At 54.5% G+C, this 19,712-nt stretch overlaps 3 protein-coding genes across 3 annotated transcripts; all 3 read right to left on the bottom strand.

The window, feature by feature from the left end:
• Positions 1–674: 674 nt before the first annotated feature.
• On the bottom strand, positions 675–4,398 carry LOC141730978 (protocadherin gamma-A10-like). Its single transcript, XM_074552477.1, has 2 exons — positions 1,957–4,398; positions 675–692 (listed from the first exon to the last, which is right to left on the bottom strand). Exons 1-2 carry the CDS (start codon positions 4,396–4,398, stop codon positions 675–677), a joined length of 2,460 nt encoding a protein of 819 aa, XP_074408578.1.
• A 1,973-nt stretch (positions 4,399–6,371) lies between these two features.
• On the bottom strand, positions 6,372–12,005 carry LOC141730977 (protocadherin gamma-B5-like). The gene is made up of 2 exons (XM_074552475.1): positions 11,976–12,005; positions 6,372–9,272 (listed from the first exon to the last, which is right to left on the bottom strand). Exons 1-2 carry the CDS (start codon positions 12,003–12,005, stop codon positions 6,372–6,374), a joined length of 2,931 nt encoding a protein of 976 aa, XP_074408576.1.
• LOC141730924 (protocadherin gamma-A12-like) lies at positions 9,019–19,695 on the bottom strand. Its single transcript, XM_074552210.1, has one exon. The coding sequence runs from the start codon at positions 17,744–17,746 to the stop codon at positions 15,140–15,142; it is 2,607 nt and encodes an 868-aa protein (XP_074408311.1). The 5' UTR covers positions 17,747–19,695; the 3' UTR covers positions 9,019–15,139.
• Positions 19,696–19,712: the final 17 nt, after the last annotated feature.

Below are 19,712 nucleotides of genomic sequence, written 5' to 3'. Positions count from 1 at the left end.
CTGAAGGGCGGGTGACATCATCACTCTTCATGCAAAAGAATGCTGAACTCAAAACTAGGCCACATTTGAGTCCAAACCGACCAATGTCAAAAAAGTTCTCCTTCAGAGTTATTTTCAGAAAGTCAGGTTTAAATCCTAGGAATCTACAAAACACATGCCACGTTACCACCAGTACCTCCTCACACACACAACAGTCCCCTCAAACACTGCACAACTCACATGGTTGCCACAGACCTTCAAAACTGGGCAGAGAGACTCCACCAATAGAAAAACTGCTCAGATGTCACCTTACCATAGGAAATATTTGACTATTCATATTGTGCACACACAAGCAACAGTATTTATTACACAGACTTGTTTAAAAAAAGTCTGTGAAAGAATTTTATAGCCGTAAACATGAAAGACATGTACAGATCAGCCAGACAAATGCAACAGACCTGATCTTCCACACAATTGTAGAGATAAAGAACCGTCTTCAGATCATCAAAGACCAAGGAAGGGAACAAACAGCTACAGAAAGGAGGAGATCATGACACACAATTCTTGATCATGTAGCTAAGAGCGGGTAATTACAACAGGAGTTTACTAAGCAGTGTAAGGACCAAGTGCACTTCCCAAAACTCCCACATGACCTTTCATGACTTTTGTCATGAGCACAGAATTAAACTGCTAAGTTACACAATTATGACCACCTGCAAACACACACAAAGAACTTCCCAGGGCCTTTCATACAGCCGGAATTACATGCCTTCTTCTTGCCATATATTTAGGGAAGGATGACATCACATTGAATGATAGTATGGGTGGGTAATGAAAATATACATGAGAAAGGCATTCCATTCTGTCCTTCAACAGAACTTCATGTAGAACTACAGGATTCAAATCTCCAATCATTCACAATCCCCAGCGTGGTCTTTGACCCATCCAATTTACATACGCATGACATATAAGGCCCAGTTTCCCAGACCACTCCTTTTCACACCACCAGCTTCACACAGATACCTTCACATCTCTGGATAAAGGAAGGTGCATTTCTCTGCTCACTGCTCTGCTGTGAAGAAACCTCAGACTTCCAAAAGACAAAGGGGAATAGTGCTCCAGGAGAGCCTGGGTCTGTGAATGTCTGTCTAGGGGCAACCACCCTCTCCTGACGTCTGACTCTGCACCTGGAATCCTTTGCCTGTCACCCTCGACAGAGCTCTTGCCATGGTCTGTGTTTCACAACCGAGGCACACCCAGTTACACCTGACAGAGCTCAACATTTAAAGACACCAAACCACCAAAGCAGCTCTGCCATTTCTCCCTGTATCCTTCCTCTACACCAACCAGTGGGTGGCTCACAAGAGGATCCTTCATTTCCATAACAGCCACACAGACATCATCAAGGGAGCAGCTGTTCCCCCCCATTCTCCTGCAGGATTAGACAAATGCAAGGACATTTCTTACTGACGTCCATTTATACATAAAGGCATAGAAGGGTAAAAACCATGACCAGCGAACTTACATTCAGAGCTGTCAAGATTAGAGTATAGAGACTCTCCCCCTAGTCAAGCACATGTAAGCTTGGGAAGACACCTGGACCAGCAAAGAATAAAAACTACAATTTATGACTTGTGCAACCCATCCGTTCACAACAGCTAACACTGAAAAGATCATGGGCATTACACGTGTCACAGGAGAGAAGGCACTTGGTGCCTGATGAAAAAACAAAGACTCACACGAACTTCAGGCAACCAACAATCTCACTACATCTAAACTGCTCAACGACTCCAAGAGCAGAGCAAGGAGCCTACCTTCCTTCACCTCCCTGCAGCAAGAGGCACCAGCGCATCACACACCGACGCTGTGCCAAAATTGTCAGAATAAGTCCCTAATCAGGAAAGAGACCAGAGGTGAAAAAACCAAGGAAGCAGCAGAAGGAAGGGTCACGGACAGAATTCGACCCGAAAAACTCACCGAGGAAGGGACGGGGTCCGAGGGGAGGGCGGCGGCCGGGTCCTCGTGGCTGAGCAGCGGCGCGGGCTCGTCGGGCGGCGGGCGGGCCGGGAGGGTGTCGCAGCAGCTGGCGGCCGAGAAGCGCAGGTGGCTCTTGCGCGAGTCGGCCGTGAGCGACACGTCGTGCGAGTAGGACTGCAGGAAGGCGCGCACGCCGTCGATGCCCACGAAGTGCGAGACGGGCACGCCGCGCAAGGCGCCGCTGTCCGGCGGCAGCAGCTGCTGGCGGTGGCAGCGGCGCAGGCGCAGCGCCAGCAGCAGCAGCAGGAAGGCCACGAAGAGGCACGAGACGGCGGCCACGGCCAGCACGAGCCAGCGCGTCAGGCTGGCGGCCGGCTCGCCCGGCGCCGCCGCCTCGTGCGCCGCGCTGCCCAGCTCGGCCAGCAGCTCGGCCACGCTCTCGGCCAGCACCACGCTCAGCGTGGCCGTGGCCGACAGCGCCGGCCGCCCGTGGTCCCGCACCAGCACCACCAGGCTGTGGCGCGCCGCGTCGCGGGCCAGCGGCGAGCGCGCCGTGCGCACCTCGCCGCTGTGCAGCCCCACGCGGAACAGCCCCGGCTCCGTGGCCTTGGCCAGCTCGTACGACAGCCACGCGTTCTGCCCCGCGTCCGCGTCCACCGCCACCACCTTGGCCACCAGCGCGCCGGCCTCCGACCGCCGCGGCGCCAGCTCCACGCCCGACCACGCCGCCGCCGCAGCGGCCGCCGGCGGGTACAGCACCTGCGGCGCGTTGTCGTTCTCGTCCACGATCTGCAGCCGCACCGACACGTTGCTGCTCAGCGCCGGCGCGCCGCCGTCCTCCGCCCGCACGCACAGCTGCAGCTCGCGCAGCTGCTCGTAGTCCAAGGAGCGCAGCGCGTACAGCGCGCCCGTCTCCGCCTGCACCGACACGTACGACGACAGCGGCGCGCCCCGCACCCGCCCCTCCGCCAGCCGGTAGCGCACGCGCGCGTTCTGCCCCCAGTCCGCGTCCGTGGCGCGCACCGTCAGCACCAGCGCGCCCGCCGCGTTGTTCTCCGCCAGCCGCGCGCTGTAGCGCTCCTCCGCGAACACCGGCGCGTTGTCGTTCACGTCCAGCACCCGCAGCGCCAGCACCGCGCTGCTCTGCAGCGACGGCGACCCGCCGTCGGCCGCCCGCACCGTCACGTTGTACTCCGACACCTGCTCCCGGTCCAGCTCTCTCGCTGTCACCACGCTGTAGTAGCTGCTGTGAGAGCTCTGCAGGCGGAACGGGACTCCCGCGTCGAGCGAGCAGCGCACCTCGCCATTAGCCCCTGAGTCCCGGTCGTGCACGTGTAGGAGTGCTACAACGGTCCCCGACGGCGCATCCTCAGATATTTCGCTAATCGCTGACCTCACCGAAATTTCTGGCATGTTGTCGTTGACGTCTGTGACCGAGATTGTGACTTTGGAAGTATCAAAAAGTCCTCCTCCATCAAATGCCTGTACTTCTAGTTCATAAGAATTGCCTTCCTCGAAGTCAAGGCTTCTCAGTAGCATGATCTGTCCGGTCTCATAATCTAAACGAAAAATATCTGATGCCATGTCCGACACTTTCTTCAACGAGTATTTCACATGGCCATTCAGCCCCTCGTCGGCGTCGGTGGCAGTGACAGTGACGAGGGTGGAGCCCACGGGCACGTCCTCGGGCACACGCACCGTGTACTCCGCCTGGCTGAACACGGGCGCGTTGTCGTTCGCGTCCAGCACCGTCACGCGGATCCGAGCCGTGCCCGTCCGTGCCGGATCGCCGCCGTCCATCGCCCTCAGCACCAGCTCGTGAAACGCCGCCTCCTCCCGGTCCAGCGCCTTCGCCAGCACCAACTCGGGACGCTGATCGCCGCCGGGGCCCGCCTGCACGGCCAGCGAGAAGTGCTCGTCACCGCTCAGCTCATAGCTCTGCAAGGAATTCCGACCTGAGTCCAGGTCATGAGCGTCTGGGAGGGGAAACCGCGACCCCGGGGTTGTCATTTCGATCATTCTCAGCTCTGTTTCTGCTTCTCTGAATGTGGGCGCGTTGTCGTTAATGTCCGTGATCTCCACTTCTATTTCATAAAACTTCATTTCCCCCTCCACTATCAGCTCACAGCGCAGCACGCATTTCTCCACCAGCCGGCACAGCTGCTCTCTGTCGATCCTCTCTGCCGTCACTAAATGTCCCGTCTTCCCGTGCAGAGTGAAATACTGTGTCCTACCTTCGGAGACAATTTGAAACCCGCGGTCGCCCAGCTCCAGCAGCTGCAGCCCCAGGTCCTTGGCCACGTCGCCCACGAACGAGCCCTTGGGCATCTCCTCGGGCACCGAGTAGCGCAGCTGCCCCCACGCCGCCTCCCACGCCGCCAACAGCACGGCCCAGAGCAGAGCTCGCTGCCGCCGGCCCCAGCGCCTCCCCGCCGCGCACATCTCGGCCGCGGCACCGCCGGCACCGCAGCACCGCCGATCCAATCCCGCTGCCGCTCAATGCTCTCAGGTCCTGCACCGTCCGCAGCTGCCGGTACCTCCGCCTCGCTCCAAAAAGGACCAGCACCGCGGGGACGATCGGGGACCGCAGTTTCGGACAGGGGACGAGTACCCGAGTGAGCCGATCCGCAGCGGGCGGGGCTGCCGGTAGCGCTCCGAGCTTCCTCTCGCTCCTCTCGGTCAACAGCGGCGCCCGCAGCCTCCTCCCGGCACTGCAGGCACCGAGCGGTCCCCCGCGCTGCCCGCCCGGCCTCGCTCCGTACCGGGCACAGTCGCCACCGAGATGTCGCTTTTCGTCCAGCGCCGATCTCCTGCCTCCACATTTCTCCAGCCCATCTCTGCTTTCATCCTCCAGGGTATCATCATCGGGAGGAAGGCAAAGGCATTCCGCGGGCGTGGTTCATTAATCGCACGGGAAACTCATTACTTTCTAATGCCATTATACGTAAACTAAAATGTATATTTTACCCTGTAGCTAATTATTATTTTATCCTTTTTGTTTAAAAGTACCTTCAACAACAGGCTGCCATAGAGAAAAAGGGAAGATTCCATATCCCAAAAAAACAAAGCTATCAGGTTTATTAACACAAGTGGGACGAGAGCAATTGCATGCTTCTTGATGTCAGGGAGCCAATTGTTACAGGATTCAATGACGGGTACAAATAAAGATGCAGCTGAAACTCTCAAAGCAAAGTTTCAGGACTTGAAATATTTGACATCCCTTCCTACCGGATGTGCCTAGTATTTCCATAGTTTATACAGATTTACATTTATTCAAAAAACTGTAGTTTCCCTTTCCTCCGAAATCAATGTCTGAAGCACTAAAGGTCGTTAGTAAACTATTCGTCTAAGTATCTCTTAATGACGCTAAGCTCTGTGTTCAAGAAAATAATTATGGGACCTGAGAACAAAAGTACATGTCTTGAAACTGTGCTGACCACTAATCATTGCGCAAATGGGCTTGACTCCAGTACTTAAACCCTCCTCTGGCCAACTCCCTGATACGGGAACACCTCTAATCTCAGACGTCTATCCTAGTTAAAAAAATTCCAAAAGTTTTCTGTTCTCGATATATTTGAGATCATTTAAATCCTCCAACATTATTGTGAGAAGACTGCAGAAAAATAAAAATCTCTAGAACAGAAATCTTTCATCACTCTCACCAGTGTAAAAAATAAAGATTATGAAGAGTAAAACAGAGTGAACTGCCAGCCAGGACACATAAACGAAGCCATCTAGCCTCCCTACTGCATTACCCCAAAACCGGCGACAATCTCTTCTATCACTTAGATAAAAGACTTAAAGGAACTTTCCACATTCATTTTCTTAATAAATGTAATAGGGAAAAAAAGTGATAACGAACGGGTTTGGGTACAGCTATACACGAGTTCCAAGCACACCCTTTCTGAACAAATCAGTCAGGAAAGATATATATCCAACACCAGATGTCAGTGCTCTCTTATTTTTTCCTCGACCCGTCAGGCAGAATCAGTCACTCTCGTTCCACACACTACGAATCTGCTTTTAATGTTGATAACACATTGTAAATTATACAGCTCGAGTGTTGAAGACAAAATTTCGAGCCTAAAGCTGAACCTGTGACCAAGGAAGAACCAAGGGCTTCCTGCTCTGCTTGAACGGGGGATAGCCCTTTCAGTAATTCAGTCCATCACGGAGAGAGGACGGTGCAACTCTCATTAACACGACTCTGAGAAACAAAGAGAAACACTGAAAAAGGCTGCAACTAGCCAAAAGGAGAGTTATCATGAAAACCTGTCATCTGAAGCTCTTACCGAGGGAAAATGAAAACCTTCCGCCCCTACGTGAGGATACACACGACGAATACCCATTGACACCGGCAAAAACAACGCGGAGAAAAAAAAAAAAGAATATGCGGGAACTTTAAAAGAAGAAGCTCACGCTTTACAGACCTGCGGTGCGTCGGGCTCGGCGGGCTGCTCTCCCGCAAGGAGGTCACTACTGTTCGGGCACGGCTTGTCGCAGGAATCGCCGCCCAGAAGCTCCTCCGCCGACAGGACGGGCACCGGCGGCGGCGGCGGCCAAGCGGCCTCGGGCACGGCGCGGACGGGCGGCGGCACGCACAGGTTGTAGGAGTAGGGCAAGGTGCCCTCGCAGAAGTCGGCCGGGAAGGCGGCGCCGGCCAGCGAGAAGCGCTGCGCGCCCAGGCAGCGCAGCACGGCGGGCGGCCCGGCCCGGCGCAGCCGCGCCAGCACGGCCAGCGCCACGCTCAGCACCAAGAGCGCCGACAGCAGCGCCAGCGCCAGCACCAGGTAGAACTGCAGCTCGGCCGCCGCCGCCTCGGCGGCCGCCGGCCGCTCGCTCAGCTCCGGCAGCGCCTCCTGCAAGCTCTCGGCCAGCACCACGTGCAGCGTGGCCGTGGCCGACAGCGCCGGCTGCCCGTGGTCCTTGACCACGGCCACCAGCCGCTGCTTGGCCGCGTCCCGCTCGCCCACGGCGCGCGCCGTGCGCACCTCGCCGCTGTGCAGCCCCACGCGGAACAGCGCCGGCTCCGACGCCTGCACCAGCTCGTACGACAGCCACGCGTTGCGCCCCGCGTCCGCGTCCACCGCCACCACCTTGGCCACCAGGTAGCCGGCCTCGGCCGAGCGCGGAACCACCTCGAAAGGCGGCGCCGCCGCCGCCCCTCCCGCAGCCTCTCCCGCCGCCGCCGCCGCCGCGGGCCAGAGCACCCTGGGCGCGTTGTCGTTGCGGTCCAGCACGAAGACGCGCACCGTGGCCGTGGAGCTGCGCGCCGGCGAGCCGCCGTCCTGCGCCCGCACGGCCACCGTGAACTCGCGGCACTGCTCGTAGTCCAAGGAGCGCTGCGCGTACAGCGCGCCGCTCCGCGCCTCCACCGACACCAGCGGCGCCGCGCCCGCCGCGCCCGCGCTGCCGCCCGCCAGCCAGTAGCTCACGCGCCCGTTGGCGCCCGCGTCCGCGTCCCGCGCCTGCACGCGCAGCACCAGCGCGCCCGCCGCGTTGTTCTCCGCCACGTACGCGCTGTACGCCGCCTCCTCGAACACCGGCGCGTTGTCGTTCACGTCCGACACCTCCAGCACCAGCTCCCTGCTGCTCCACAGCGCCGGCCTGCCCCGGTCCCGGGCCACCACCGTCACGCGATGCTCCGACGCCTGCTCGCGGTCCAGCGCGCCCGATGTCACCACCTTGTACGAGCCGCCTGACGACGCCACGATCGACAGCGGCGCCTCTCCCGACAGCTCGCACGTCACCTGACCGTTCTCGCCGGAGTCTCTGTCCCGAACTTTCAGCAGGGCCACCACGGTGCCAGTTGGGGCATCCTCAGGCACGGGACTCGAGAGGGACAGAAGGATGATCTCGGGCACGTTGTCATTCTCGTCGGTGATGTCGATCTGCACTTCACAGTGACCGGTGAGCCCGCCGCCATCTCTCGCCTCTACGCCGAAGATGTATCTACTCTTCTCCTCGAAATCGAGGGGACCCGCTGTCCTCACTTCCCCGCTCTCACTGTCGATAGTGAACAACGCCCTGACGGAGTCCGGGACTCTGCCAAAGGAGTAGGACACTCGCCCGTTAGTGCCTGCGTCAGCATCCGTCGCCTGTACCTGCATCACCACCGACTCCACTGGCAAATTCTCGGCAACTGTCGCCTCGTAGAAGTTTTTGCTGAAAACTGGTGAGTTGTCATTGGCATCTGTCACGTTGATGCGAACCTGGATAGTCCCGGATCTGGCGGGATCCCCGCCGTCCACAGCTGTAAGCACCAGCTCAAAGGTGCTCTGCTTCTCCCGATCCAACACACTCTCCAGGACTAATTCCGGCTGCTTGCTTCCCCCCGGCTTTTCCTGCATGGACAGTGAGAACGTCGGGCTGCTGGTGAGATGGTAAGTCAGAAGAGAGTTGCTTCCTGCATCTGCGTCTTGGGCCATCTCCAGCGGAAAACGAGCACCGGGAGGGATCCATTCACCGATCTCGAGGTCCAGAATAGCTTTGCTGAAGGTCGGGGAGTTGTCATTAATGTCCTCGATCGCCACTTCGACGTAGAAAATGTTCAGCGGGTTGTGCACCAGCGCCTCGAAGCTGACGGAGCAGGTCTCCGACTCGCCGCACATCTCCTCCCGGTCCAGCCTCTCGTTCACGTACAGGTTCCCGTTCTCCTCATTCACCGTGAAGTATTGCTTCTCCTCGCTCAGCCGCAGCTTGCGCGCCGGCAGCTCGTCCGCGCTGAGCCCCAGGTCCCGCGCCAGCGGCCCCACCAGCGAGCCTCTGCCCAGCTCCTCGGGGATGGCGTAGCGGACCCGCTCGGCCGCCGCCCGGCACCACACGCACAGCAGCAGCAGCAGCAGCGCGGCCAGCAGCGCTCGCCCGCCGCCCGGCCCAAGCCTCTGCCGCCGCCTCAGCGCCATTCTCTGCCCGCTGCGCTCGCCGCGCTCCTGCCTCCTGCCGCTGCCCTGCCTCCCTTCCAGCCGCTCTCGCCGCCCACAACAGACACCGCTAAAAAGCCACGCACACCGCTCGGGCCGCCTCTCGCCGCCGCCGCTGCTGCTGTCGCTGCCGCTGCCGCTGCGGCCGGCGCCGGGCGAGCGAGCAGCCTGCGGGGGCAGGACGCTGCGGCGGCGGCGGCTCCAGCGGCGCTCGCCGGCGGCCAACAGCGACACCCGGAGGCGCCGCCGCGACACTGCAGCCACCGCACGCCCGCGCTCAAGGGGGCCCGGCTTTGGGCGGGGCTCAGCGGCTGCACCGGCCCGGGGGCTCTCCCCGACCGCAAACACCGAGAGCAGGAGCTCCGGCTTAATTCCACAGCAAGGCGTTTCTATCTGAGATGTGTTGATGGGTGCTTTTAGGGAATTCTTTTCAGTCACAGTGAGTAGTCAGAAGGAAATATTAATAGCAGGGCAGTGAATAATAGAATTTAGCCACTGTTCTTAAAATCACGGCTCATTTACACCACCAATAAACGATAATATGGGGAAGATGTAAAGAGGTTTTTCGCAGTTCACTTGAATTGTATTTTCATTATCTGGGATTAATAGTTTGGAGATATAGATCAGCCTAAAGCAATGTAAGCATCCCTTTATGCCAGCCCACCAGGATAATATTTACTCTTTTCTTTATGACTCATTAAACTTGCTTCATCTGCATCCCTATATCTGAGTGCCTGAGGATGGAAACTGCAAAGAAACGCTAAGTTCTTCATAGAGCACGACAATACTTTTCGTTTCCAACTATAATTTTTCTGTAAAGGCTATTTAACCCACAGCTCTGACATGAGCAAGAACACTTTGTGCTAGACATGAACGTTGGAGGCACATCGAAAACTTCTCTGGGCAGTATCTTCCCATTTATCACAACCCACACCGAAAAGCGTTCTCCTAATCAAAACCTCCTTTCTCTTAGTTAAAAACACTGCTCTGCTCTTTTACAACAACTGGCCCAGGTACACCGAGTTTCTCCATATTTCCTATAAAGTTTTCATAAACTGACACATCAAAAACAAACGTAGAAAAGTCTACAGAGAAGTATCATGGTTGAACACCGTCAGTCCTTCTGCATAACAGAAATATTCCAGCCCTCAGGCCATTTCCATGATACTTCTGGGAAATCTAGCATGTCCATTGGGATATTGGCCCAAGATCTGCATGCAGTCTCTGCTCCCACAGAAAGAGTTTAGAGGAGGGGAAAGACCACCCTAGAACCAGTCAAGCAGAGTGCCTGTCATGCAGTGCAGGACACAATTCCAGCAGCAGGTGCGCATGCGCAGCTCATGGCCCACCTCATCACCCACCAATAACCCAAAGCACTTCTCTGCAAAGCTCTTCCCTATCCCCCGCTCTCTCTGTAAACTGCGGATTGCCCCAGCCCAGCTGCAGGACCTTGCACTTTGATCCATTTCATGATGGCTGCACGGGGCCACTTCTGCAGCCCATCCCTGGCTGCCATCTCTGCCCTGCAGTGAATCAGCTCCAATCGGTGTCAGCTGCAAATTGCCTGAAGGTGCCTCAATCCCACTGGCCATGCAGGTGCTGAACAGAACTGGGCCCAGTCAGGGCCCTGGAGGGAGAGCACAAGTCACTGCTTTGCACCTGGACATGGAGCCACTGTCTGGAACTCTCTGCAGGGGACTCTCCAGCCTGTTCCTCAGCCATTTGACAGCCTCCAGGTGTGTGCCCAGCAGGTTCCTCTGGGTGATGGCCTGGGGAACACTGCACACCTTCTCCCACTGGGCCCTGCTCTGTCCATGGAAACCTTGGCTGGGCTGGGTGGTCACTCTGCACTTGGACAGCTGCAGCAGAGAGGATCCTGCATGATTCCACCACAGACAAAATGTTCCTGGCTGAGCACACCAGGAGTGCTTCTGAAACCCTTCCTCTGTGCAGCTGGAAACATCCCAGCTGTGTGTGGGAACTGCACCTGCACTCGGGCAGCTGGCACAGAGGACACCTTCCACATGAGATCAGACACCCTGGTGCTGAGCTCATGACAACAAGCAATGCAAGAGTCAGAAACACATGGAAATGGACAGATGCAATAACATTTTGTAGGTCTGCCTTGCCCTACAGAAGCAACTCAAATCCCCCTGGACTCCATCAGGCACAGCTTGGTGTTATCTGTGACATGTGACAAGCAAGGCAATGACCCAGTTCTTCTCCAGCCTCACACACAGAGCTCCCCTCTCTGCTTTTTCTTCCATGCCAGGCCACTGTGAGGTTTTGCTTGTGGCCATCTCCTCACAGCTCAAATCTCTCATGAGATGATAATGCACTGCAGCCACGCCCAGAACGGAGGGACAATTGTCTGCTCACCACCATTATGATAAGGAACTGAAGGATTCTAGAGCATACAAATGATAAACAATCTTACTAAAATATTAGCAGCCATCCAACTGAGAATGGTTCATCAAAACATTGTCTTTGAGGGCATCTACTCCCCATCTTTATGACATGCTCTGTTCCACAGAGAGGCAAAGTCTACTAAAGTCATATTTACATCTATTTCTCCCAACAGGAGCAGAACACAAAGTCACACTCATATCTTCTACCTTCCACTCCCACTGCAACAAGAGCAGGGGACATGAACACACCATACATTGCTCAAAAAAGACGTGTTTTTGATAATATGAAACATAACCACATAATGAGTAAAACAAGGGAAAACAAAACAAAGCAAAAAGTCCAGGCAAAAACCAAAACCATGAATCAGATAAAGCAAGGAAGCATTATAAGAAAACACGGAGCCTGACATGCCCAGTGTGAAGTCTTCCAGGCCTTTATTGCAGGCCTTAGTATTCATACCTGAGAGCACGAAGGAGTCACTGAGAAGATGCAGCTGTATGGCCCTGAGGACTTGCATGGGACAATAATAGAGCGGGTTCATTTGAAGAAAGAGTCCTCTCCTCAGGAACTGTTTCTACTGCATGGCCTGCTCGCCTTGCACAGTTATGAAACCATCATTTTAAACAGCTTCTCATCAGCCTCTTTCTCAAGGTAAATCTTCTGATATATTACAACAGATTCCCTTACCGCTTCTGCCTCATAGTCTCCACACACCATTCAGTCTTAAGTGACTCAAGTAAGGATGCAATGAAAAACATCCCTCACTGTTTCATCTTTAAAAGTCCTGACCAGAATTGTGGAAATGAGCTGCAACCATCCTGGAAACAAAGGCCTGTATGAAAGTGTAATTACAATTGTGAAGAAACTCTATATCACAGTGTGGCACAGAGATACAGATGGATAATGGAGGTTTCACACAGGATTAATTAGCTCATCCAGCCAAGAATTATGGTTCAACATGAACAGTTACTGTGCAAAATGTTACTGTTGGGGGACTGTCATTGTCTGATCCTGACACCAGGATCAGAACAGCAACGGCACTGCCTTTGACACCAAGTATGAAATCAAACCATTTCTCTGCCAAACCCACACTGAGCCCCCCATTTGCCTGGCACAGAACTGAGCTCTCACCCTCCTCACTCTGCATTCACAGCCTTCAGTTTCACCATCAACACCAAGCACAATTTTGGTTCCATGGTTGCCACAGAGAAAACAATACTTCCGGGAGACATCCATCCATGAAGTTGTATTTCTTGAATGAAATATTCAAGATTTGGTTGGCGGGGGCTCTGAGCCACCTGCTCTGGTGGAAGATGTCCCTGCCCATGGCAGAGCAGCTGGAACTAGAGGATCCTTAAGGTCCTTTGCAACACAAACAATTCTACGATTCTGTGTTTCCAGGATATTATAATTACATGTACAGCTTCCAAGGATGGATGAGAGATGTTCTCCCTACTGGATAATTACGTGTTTTGGAGTTTGCAGGATTGCCAGACACAATGAGGATTAACTTTACTCCTTCACAAAAATGTAAGCAAACCAACAAAGAACCCACAAACCCCAACACAAACAAATCAACCAAAAGAACATTATCAACTCAGCCAAGAATGGGAAAACACCAGAAGAGTATCAATCATGGCCTCACATTGCAGATGGGGTCAACTGCACTATATACAAAACCCAGCAAACTGGACTGAAACCAATACACATGGGCCACACTCCACAGGCCTCAGACTGTCATTTCCTTGGATAGTAAGAGGAACAAAAATTTAAGAACCACAGCTGGGGCCCTCATCTAAATACCAGGACAAACAGAACTGGACACAATTCATTCTTTCATTTTGAACTGAATCACAGTGAACTCCAGCACCAGCCCTGTCTCTACATACACAGACTTCTTCTCTCTGGCCAAACATAACATTGCAGCAAACTCTGCATACAGACATCATCAGATGAAATTTGTGTGCAGAGCATCTCAGAGCCCAAGCATCACAACTAACATTATTCTACTCCGTCATAGTACTTAAACAAGAGGGAAATGTTACAAAGGCCATAAATTATTACCAGCTCTATCAAAGACCCACACATCCAAGTATCACCTCAAAGGCAACATCACCATTCTTCAGCACATGGACTCCTCAAGGATGTGTGACTATCACTCTTGATGCAAAGGAATATGGAACCCAAACTAGGCCATTTCAGTCCAAACCACACAACTGAAAATCATAAGGCTCCTCCTGACTCATTTTCATAAGGCCAGCAATAGCCCTGGGGATTAACATACATGACATGTCTCCACCAGCACCTCCTCACAAACCACACAACCAACACTCCCACGTAATCCCATGGTTAGAAGAGAACTTCAGAATTTAGAGAGACTCCACCAAGAGGAAAGTTGCTCAGACAGTATCTACTTACTATTGCTAATTTTTGACATCTCATCCTAGCCATGGGACAAGAGAAAGCATTTATTACAGAGACAGTTTCAAGAAACATGTCTATGGAAGTCTCTCTCTTTTCACCTATAACTGTGAAGATCTTCAGATCATCAGATGAACAAGAGAGAAAGTTAACACCTGCACAATTGAACAGCTCACAACCCTCTTCTAGATTATATAACTCAGAGTATATGATTAATGATGTTGTTTATAGGCACTGAATACACAGCTTGAATTCCCACGCCACATATAAGTACAAAATTAAGCTTTGCAGTGACACCATTATGATGACAAACAAATACTTATTAAGAACATGCCAAGGTTCTCCACGCAACAGGAATACAGATCTTCTAAACAATTACTTAGGGAAGAAGAACCTCACATTGCTTCATCCTAGAGATAGAAAATAGGGAATGGAAGAAAACACTGCCCTGGGTCTTTCAGCAGACATTCACACACAGTTCAAAGCACTCAGATTTCCAGCCCTTCACACCATCCATGCTGTCCTTTCAACCATCTATCACAAAAACATGAGAGATTGGAGGCCCAGTTACCCAGACCATTTCTCTTCCCAGCACCAATTTCACACAGCTGTCTGTACATCTCTGTGCTATGGAAGCTACATTTGCTGTTTACTGGAGTTTTGTGAAGAGACTTTGTAGGTCTCAAAGTAAAAGCTGAGCAGTCTTCCAGGAGACGCCGAGACAGTGAGTATCTGTTCACAGGGAATTATGCCCACCTTGAATCTACCACTGCACCTTGAATCTCTCCTTCCCATCCAGGCAATTCTCTTGCCATGCTAAATATTTTACAGCTTAGGCTCATCCAGCTCCATCTGACATAGCTCTACCTTGAAAAACGAGTACAAACCAAAGCTGTTCTGCCATTTCCTCCTGCATTTCCTCCTCTACATGCAGCCACCCACACGCTCTTCAAAGGATCACAACTTCAATAGGATCCTTCATCCTCATAAACAGACAGACATCATCAAGGACCACATGTTGCCCTGTGCAACCCACTCTTGGGGACAAAGAACGAAGCATGGATGATACAAACACTTCCTGCTGATCTCCACTATGTATCATGGAGAACAATAAGGGCGGAGAACAAAGTGCAGAGACGCGCCACACAAAGCCATCAGCACTTTCTTCAACACACATTCTACCTATTCAAGCACATGCGCTCTTGGGAAGACACACGAGCCTGCTATAAAGTTGTACTTTGTAATAACGGATGCATCGCTTCAAAAGAGCCAAAGCTATCAGGAACACAGATTCTACACAACACAGCTGACATACGGGAACAATACCTGGAATATGATCGATACCCAAACTGCCAACCAAACTAACACACTGCCAGCAGCAGCCTTCTCCCTCCTTCCTTCTTCACATACTGGAAGGCTGAGGACCATGTTCACATAAGGACAAAAATGGGCACCAGCCTTCCAAAGTTAATAGAAGGAAACTTGACCAAGCTTTTAGATAAAGTCTCCGACGCAAGCCAGAGAACATGGCGGGGAAAGGGCAGGCCACCATTAGAATAAAGAGTCGTGGAGAAAATCTGAGCAGGGGAACTCACCGAGGGAGGGGCGGGGTCCGCGGGGAGGGCGGCGGCCGGGTCCTCGTGGCCGAGCAGCGGCGCGGGCTCGTCGGGCGGCGGGCGGGCCGGGAGGGTGTCGCAGCAGCTGGCGGCCGAGAAGCGCAGGTGGCTCTTGCGCGAGTCGGCCGTGAGCGACACGTCGTGCGAGTAGGACTGCAGGAAGGCGCGCACGCCGTCGATGCCCACGAAGTGCGAGACGGGCACGCCGCGCAAGGCGCCGCTGTCCGGCGGCAGCAGCTGCTGGCGGTGGCAGCGGCGCAGGCGCAGCGCCAGCAGCAGCAGCAGGAAGGCCACGAAGAGGCACGAGACGGCGGCCACGGCCAGCACGAGCCAGCGCGTCAGGCTGGCGGCCGGCTCGCCCGGCGCCGCCGCCTCGTGCGCCGCGCTGCCCAGCTCGGCCAGCAGCTCGGCCACGCTCTCGGCCAGCACCACGCTCAGCGTGGCCGTGGCCGACAGCGCCGGCCGCCCGTGGTCCCGCACCAGCACCACCAGGCTGTGGCGCGCCGCGTCGCGGGCCAGCGGCGAGCGCGCCGTGCGCACCTCGCCGCTGTGCAGCCCCACGCGGAACAGCCCCGGCTCCGTGGCCTTGGCCAGCTCGTACGACAGCCACGCGTTCTGCCCCGCGTCCGCGTCCACCGCCACCACCTTGGCCACCAGCGCGCCGGCCTCCGACCGCCGCGGCGCCAGCTCCACGCCCGACCACGCCGCCGCCGCAGCGGCCGCCGGCGGGTACAGCACCTGCGGCGCGTTGTCGTTCTCGTCCACGATCTGCAGCCGCACCGACACGTTGCTGCTCAGCGCCGGCGCGCCGCCGTCCTCCGCCCGCACGCACAGCTGCAGCTCGCGCAGCTGCTCGTAGTCCAAGGAGCGCAGCGCGTACAGCGCGCCCGTCTCCGCCTGCACCGACACGTACGACGACAGCGGCGCGCCCCGCACCCGCCCCTCCGCCAGCCGGTAGCGCACGCGCGCGTTCTGCCCCCAGTCCGCGTCCGTGGCGCGCACCGTCAGCACCAGCGCGCCCGCCGCGTTGTTCTCTGCCAGCCGCGCGCTGTAGTGCTCCTGCGCGAACACCGGCGCGTTGTCGTTCACGTCCAGCACCCGCAGCGCCAGCACCGCGCTGCTCTGCAGCGACGGCGACCCGCCGTCGGCCGCCCGCACCGTCACGTTGTACTCCGACACCTGCTCCCGGTCCAGCTCTCTCGCTGTCACCACGCTGTAGTAGCTGCCGTGGGAGCTCTGCAGGCGGAACGGAATGTCTTTGTCGATAGAGCAGCGCACCTCGCCATTCTTCCCGGAATCCTGATCATATACGTGTAACAGGGCGACCACTGTCCCCAAAGGGGCGTCCTCGGAAATCTCACTTAGGGCTGACCGCACGGAAATAACCGGCATATTGTCGTTTATGTCTGTGACGGCTATTGAGACTTCAGCAGTGTCCGAAAGGCCGCCGTCATCCTGAGCCTGCACCTCCAGCTTATATGAGTCACCTTCCTCAAAGTCCAGGCGGCTCGATAACGTGATATCTCCGGTCTCAGAGTCGAGATGGAACATCTTCGATGCTTTCTCTGTTACTTTCTTAAATGAGTATTTCACGTTACCAAAAACCCCCTCGTCGTTGTCCTTGGCTGTGACAGTGACGATGACGGAGCCCAGGGGCACGTCCTCGGGCACACGCACCGTGTACTCCGCCTGGCTGAACACGGGCGCGTTGTCGTTCGCGTCCAGCACCGTCACGCGGATCCGAGCCGTGCCCGTCCGTGCCGGATCGCCGCCGTCCATCGCCCTCAGCACCAGCTCATGAAACGCCGCCTCCTCCCGGTCCAGCGCCTTCGCCAGCACCAGCTCGGGACGCTGATCGCCGCCGGGGCCCGCCTGCACGGCCAGCGAGAAGTGCTCGTCACCGCTCAGCTCGTAGCTCTGCAGCGAATTACGGCCTGAGTCCGTATCATGCGCCTCGGGTAACGGAAACCGCGACCCCACTGGCGATGTCTCACTCATTCTCTGTTCCAGCTCTGTTTCCTTGAAGCTGGGTGCATTGTCGTTAATGTCCGTGATTTCCACTTCTATTTCATAGAACTTCATTTCCCCCTCCACAATCAGCTCACAGCGCAGCACGCATTGTTGCACACGCTCGCACAGCTGCTCTCTGTCGATCCTCTGCGCCGTCACTAAATGTCCCGTCTTCCCATGCAAAGCGAAATACTGTTCACTACCTCGAGAGACAACGCGGACGCCCCGGTCGCTGATCTCCGGCAGCTGCAGCCCCAGGTCCTTGGCCACGTCGCCCACGAACGAGCCCTTGGGCATCTCCTCGGGCACCGAGTAGCGCAGCTGCCCCCACGCCGCCTCCCACGCCGCCAGCAGCACGGCCCAGAGCAGAGCTCGCTGCCGCCGGCCCCAGCGCCTCCCCGCCGCGCACATCTCGGCCGCGGCACCGCCGGCACCGCCGGAACAGCCGATCCAATCCCGCTGCCACTCAATGCTCTCAGCTCCTGCACCAAGCGCAGCTGCCGGTGCCTCCGCCTGGCTCCAGAATGGACCAGCACCGCGGGGACGATCGGGGACCGCAGGTTCGGGCAGGGAGCGAGCAACAGAGTGAGCCGATCCGCAGCGGGCGGGGCTGCCGGTAGCGCTCCGAGCTTCCTCTCGCTCCTCTCGGTCAACAGCGGCGCCCGCAGCCTCCTCCCGGCACTGCAGCCACCGAGCGCTGCCCAGCGCTGCAGTTCTGCCTTTCCCATGGACAGCTCGCGAGGACCGCGTATTTGCCACGGAGACAATTTTCCTGTGCAGCGCTGACCTCCTGCACCGCCTTTTCTCCAGCCGACCTCTGCTTTGATCCTTCACGGGATCACGGTCGGATGGAATGTAGAGGCATTCCGTGGGGGTGGTGCTTCAACCGCAGGAGGTACTAATAACTTACTAAAGGCAACATATGTAAATTAAGGCATATTTTTTCCATTTCAAGCTCTAGGTCTCTATTAGTCTTACCCTGTTCGTTCAAAAACCTCTTCATCAACCGGGGCCTCAGACTGAAAACATTAAATACACGCCCACACACGCGGATAACCTGAGCTACCAGGCTCATTAACATACACGAGACGAGAATAATTGCATGCTTCTTGAAGTGAGGGAGCTAATTGTTCTATGATTATTACAGATAGAAATAAAGATGCAGGCAAAACTCTCAAAGGGAAACTTGAAAGTACCAAGATTTGACTGTTTGAATCTCGCTATCCTCATTTAAATTTTGTATTTCCTTACTTTTTACACATTTACATCTCATCAAGTAATTTTAGAGCCACGAGAATAAGAAATTATCAGGAATCAACTTTTAAAGCATTGAAGTGTACTAAGAAAGTATCACAGGAATAGTTTTCTAATCAGGTTTGTACAACAATTCAATGAAAAGAATTGTAGAAAAGTAGGAAAAAAGTACAGTTCCCTGCTCGAAAATCTGATTCCCCGTGAAAAATGTACAAATTAGTTTGGTTCACGTGCCTGAACTATCATTTGGCTAATCTCCTTGATACTGTCATATATTCCTATCTCAGGTGTCTATCCTTGTAAAGAGTCAGAATTCTAAAATCTCGCTGTTGTCCAAAAAATCGTCATTCCCCATAAATCTCAAATCCTTAGGGTAAAGAGGAAAGGAAAAAGAAAAACATCTAAAACAAACCTTTCTGCAACTTCACTTCTGTACAAAACAAATAGCATGAAGAGTAAAACAAGGAACTGCCAGCTAGGATGCAAAAATTAAGCCAAGCCAACCACTGAATTACCCCCTAAAAGGAGCGACATTCTTTTCTTTCACTCAGAATGCAGAACACAACATTCCACAAACGTTTCCTTTGAGTCCCACAGGCAAAGTGCCGTCCACACCATTAATAAACAAATTTGTCTAACGCCACAAACCACTTTCAAATGCACTCTTTCTGAATGAAAACAGGTAGAAATAAGCTACAACATCATTGTCAGTGATTTTTTTCCTGTCCAACTCCATCACACAGAATCAGGGCTGGAAACGCATTTCAATTTATAGAGACCGAGTTTTGAAGAAAAAAATCTCTTCCACTGAACTTGATTCTGTTACTAAGGAAGAACCAGGTGCTACTGCTAGCCTCCGCCTCTCCATGGAAGGCGCATAGCCGCTTCCTTAAAAGAATTTCTTAAGTAATTTCCTTAATTCATGCAGACAGGTGTGTGCCCATCACAAAAAATAACCCCGGAAAACAGGTGAACACACTGCAAGTTTAAAAGAGAATTATAGTCAAACCATCTCATCTGAAACGGAAGCCGATACCAAGGAAAGATATAAATTTTCCGCAGCTACATAGACACAAAAATGAGGACTTCTCATGGACACGATGCAGAGGAAACGAGGGGGGAA

The sequence above is a fragment of the Zonotrichia albicollis genome, chromosome 15, assembly GCF_047830755.1.
Source record: "Zonotrichia albicollis isolate bZonAlb1 chromosome 15, bZonAlb1.hap1, whole genome shotgun sequence".
Classification (NCBI taxonomy): domain Eukaryota; kingdom Metazoa; phylum Chordata; class Aves; order Passeriformes; family Passerellidae; genus Zonotrichia; species Zonotrichia albicollis.
This window is presented reverse-complemented; position numbering and strand designations above follow the sequence as displayed.